At 23.1% G+C, this 4,564-nt stretch overlaps 1 protein-coding gene across 2 annotated transcripts in view; it reads right to left on the reverse strand.

Moving 5' to 3' along the window:
• Positions 1-4,564, reverse strand: part of LOC117173886 (polycomb group protein Pc) — a 31,688-nt gene that overhangs the window by 13,921 nt on the left and 13,203 nt on the right. The window contains exon 4 of one of the 2 annotated variants that reach the window (XM_033362541.1): positions 1,154-1,771. In XM_033362541.1, the coding sequence (XP_033218432.1) occupies positions 1,154-1,771 (618 nt within the window). Of the gene's footprint in view, positions 1-1,153; positions 1,778-4,564 lie in introns of both variants that reach the window. The other variant, XM_033362535.1, reaches the window with a different exon arrangement.

The following is a 4,564-nucleotide window of genomic DNA, read 5'->3' on the forward strand; positions in this document are numbered from 1 at the left end:
TGAATTTTAACATTTTTCATTTAAAATTCTTTGATTTTTAATATTTTCAATAAGGATTTTTAAATTTGAACGGTTTTAATTTAAAATTCTTTAATTTGTAATGTTTTCAATAAAATCGACTTTTAATTACAGATTTTTCAATTTTGAACATTTTAAATGATTTAATTTTAAAACTTTCAATATTTTGGACTTAAGATTATTCAATTTTTATTATTTTTAATTAAGATTTTTGAATTTTATCATTTTTCATTTAAAAATTTTGAATATTTTCGATTTAAGATTATTCAATTTTTAATATTTTTAATTAAGATTTTTGAATTTTAACATTTTTCATTTAAAATTCTTTGATTTTTAATATTTTCAATAAGGATTTTTAAATTTGAACGGTTTTAATTTAAAATTCTTTAATTTGTAATATTTTCAATCAAATCGATTTTCAATGACAGATTCTTTAAATTTGAACATTTTAAATGATTTAATTTTAAAATTCTTCTATTTTGAAAATTTTAAATTTAAAATTATTTAATTTTAAAACTTTGAATATTTTGGACTTAAGATTATTCAATTTTTATTATTTTCAATTAAAATTTTGAATTTTAACATTTTTAATTTAAAATTCTTTAATTTTTAATATTTTCAATTAAAGATTCTTCAATTCGTAACATTTTAAATTCAAGACTCATACATTTTCAATATTTTCCAATTAAAAAATCTTCCATTATAAAAATTTTTAAATATTTAAAATTTTAATAATTTGCGACTCACGATTCTTCCATTTAGAATACATTAATCCAACACTCGTCAATTTTCAATATATCTTAAAATCAAGAATCTTCAATATTGAACATCTAAAATAGAAAATAATGCAACACTAAATTGTTACCAATCAACCAATTTTTGGAATTTGTAACAAGCTTCGGACAATACTCTACCACCGCAGACTAGACTACTCTCTAGAATTTCAAATCCCCGAAAACCCATATCAAAAAAAAAAGAAAAAAAAAGAAAAAAGAAATAACATTTTTCCTTGACAATACTAATTTCCTCATGTTTCCCAGGCATTGATATTAAGAATTTCCACATCCCCCAGTACTTTTCACAACCAAAAAAAAAAAAAAAAAACAGAAAAAATAAAAATAAAAGAGTCTCTCACATTGTAGGAAGAAGGCGACGTGGGGGTAGTGGAAGGAGGGTTGTTGGCTCCTTTGATCGGGAGAAGCCTCGGCAGTTTGTTCGGAGGCGGACTCGTGCTGCCCCCGCTGTTTGGACTACTTGTCGTGATTGTCACGCCAATTTTGCCCGACTCCTTGCTGAAGGCCTCGGCCTTCCTCTTGGTGCCGGCCGGCTCCTTCCTCGGCAGCAGCGGGATCTCCGCACTGCTGTTCGAGCTGTCCGAGTCGACGACACTCAAAGTGGCCGAGTTGCTGATATTGCTCACCAGGTGGTGCTGCTGCTGCTGCTGTTGCGCGCGAGGCGCCACCGTCGGCACTGGCGACTCGTGTCCGTCAAGAGAACTCGCCAGAGTCTCGTCACACTCTTCCTCCTCCTCCTCCTCCTCATCATCATCCTCCTCCTCCTCCTCCACTACCCCGCCCAAGGACCCAACAGTCACTCCTCCTCCTCCTCCTCCTCCTCCTCTTCGACTATTATTGAGTAGTCGCGAAGCTGCCACCGCCGTCGAGGTACTTCCGGTTGTCGACTCGTCCTGACTGTCCTCCCCGACTCGCTCGTCCCCGCCTGGCTCTTCCTCCACTACCAAATTTGCCAGAACCTGCTCCTGCAAACAACCCTTTTCAATTAGTCCCAATTGGAGCAACGCCAATCCACACAAATTCCCATTCATCCAACAAATTTAGGTGCTGACAAAAAAAGAAAACAAAAATAGAGTTTTAAATATTTAAAATTACTTTCGCTTTTAAACAAACAGTCGACTTTTTAAATAATACAGATAAATGTTTAAAACAAAATTAGGATTATTTCATTTTTAATATTTTCAATGAAAGATTCTTCCATTGTGAATAATTTCTATTAAAGATTGTTCAATTTTTAATACTTGTTAATAATATTCTTTACTATTTAATATTTGCAATGAAAGATTCTTCTTTTTTTAACCTTTTCCATTCAAGATTCTTCAATTTTAACGATTTTTAATTATTTAATTTTAAAATTCATCAATTTTGAACATTTTAAATTCTTTAATTTTAAAATTTTGAACTTAATATTATTCAATCTTTAATATTTTCAATTAAGATTTTTGAATTTTAACATTTTTAATTTAAAATTCTTTAGTTTGTAATATTTTTAATAAAATCAACTTTCAATGACAGATTCTTCAATTTTGAATATTTTCAATTGAAGATTCTTCAATTTTTAACATTTTAAATTTAAAATTGTTTAATTTAAAAATTCTGAATATTTTCCATTTAAGATTATTCAATTTTTAATATTTTTAATTAAGATTTTTGAATTTTTCATTTAAAATTCTTTGATTTTAATATTTTCAATTAAGATTTTTAAATTTGAACGGTTTTAATTTAAAATTCTTTAATTTGTAATATTTTCAATAAAATCGACTTTCAATTACAGATTATTCAATTTTGAACATTTAATATTTAAAATTCTTTAATTAAAAAATTTTGAATATTTTCTACTTAAGATTATTCAATCTTTAATATTTTTAATTAAGATTTTTAAATTTGAACAGTTTTAAGCATTTAAAATTACTTTCGCTTTTAAACAAATAGTCGACTTTTTAAATAATACAGACAAATGTTTAAAACAAAATTAGGATTATTTCATTTTTAATATTTTCAATGAAAGATTCTTCCATTTTGAATAATTTCTATTAAAGATTGTTCAATTTTTAATACTTGTTAATAATATGCTTTATTTTTTAATATTTACTATGAAAGATTCTTCTTTTTTTAACCTTTTCCATTCAAGATTCTTCAATTTTAACGATATTCAATTCTGCATATTTTCAACTGAAGATTCTTTAATTTTAAATATTTTTAATTAACATTATTCACTTTGACATATTTTCAATTGAAGATTATTAAATTCTAAACATTTCTAATGAAATATTCTTCCATTCTAAGGCTTTTTATTTGAATTTTTTTTCAATTTAAGATTGAACTATTTTAACGATTTTCAATTTAAGGTTGTTCAATAGATATATTTTCAATTTATAATTCTTTCATTTAAAAATATAAAATATTATATAAAATATAAAAATTTTAAATTCTTTAATTTTTAATATTTGCAATTAATATTCTTTAGTTTTGAATATTTTACATTAAAGATTCGTAAATCTTCACGATTTTTAATTACAAATATTTTCTATCAAATCAATTTTCAATTAAAAATTTTTTAACTTTGAATATTTTCAATCAAATAAATTTTCGATTAAAAATTCTCTAATTCTGAATATTTTCAATTCCAGATTCATCACTTTTAAATCATTTTAATTCTTGAATTTTAAATATTTGTAATTAATATTATTTTATCAATTAAAAATTCTTCGATTTGAAAAAATTTTAATTTCACTTTCTTCAAATTTGAATATTTTCAACTTAATATTGTGCAATTTATAATTCTTTAATTTAAAATTTGTTAATTTTCAATATTTATAATTCCAAATTCTTTATTTTTAAAGACATTTATTTTTTAATATTTTTGATCAAAGATTCTTTAATTTTGAACCTTTTCCTTAAAAAATTTTTCAATTTTAATGATTTTTAATTTACAATATTTGCAATCAATTTTCAATTAATCATTTTTTTATTTGAATATTTTCAATTTCAGATTCTTCAATTTCAAAAATTTGAATTTCACTTTTTTCAAATTTGGATATTTTCAACTTAACATTTTGAATTTAAAATTCTTTATTTAAAAAAAATTTAATTAAAAACTCTTTAGTTTTGAATATTTTCAATTCCAGATTCTTCATTTTTAAATAATTTTAATTCTTCAATTTTTAACATTTTCAATGTAAGATTCTTCTATTTTAACGATTTTTAATTTACAATATTTTCAATCAAATCAATTTTCGATTAAAAATTCTTTAATTTTGAATATTTATATTTAATATTCTATAATTGTGAATATTTTCCATTAAAGATTCGTCAATTTTGATCATTTTCAATTAGAAATTCTTCGATTTCAAAAAATATAAATTTCACTTTCTTCAAATTTAAATATTTTCAACTTAATATTATTCAATTTATAATTATTTGATTAAAAAAAAAAAATTAATTTGAAATTTGTTAATTTTCAATATTTATAAATCCAAATTCTTTATTTTTAGAGATTTTTAATTCTTCAATTTTTAATATTTGCAATAAAAATTATTCCATTCTAACCATTTTCATTTTCAGATTTTACTATTTTAACGATCATCAATTTAAGATTATTCAATTTTTAATATTTTCGATCAAAGATTCTTTAATTTTGAACCTTCTCCATTAAAAATTCTTCAATTTTAATGATTTTTAATTTACAATATTTGCAATCAAATCAATTTTCAATTAAGGATTGAAATTAAAAAATTTTAATTTCACTTTTT

The sequence above is a fragment of the Belonocnema kinseyi genome, chromosome 1 (genome assembly GCF_010883055.1).
Source record: "Belonocnema kinseyi isolate 2016_QV_RU_SX_M_011 chromosome 1, B_treatae_v1, whole genome shotgun sequence".
Taxonomy (NCBI): domain Eukaryota; kingdom Metazoa; phylum Arthropoda; class Insecta; order Hymenoptera; family Cynipidae; genus Belonocnema; species Belonocnema kinseyi.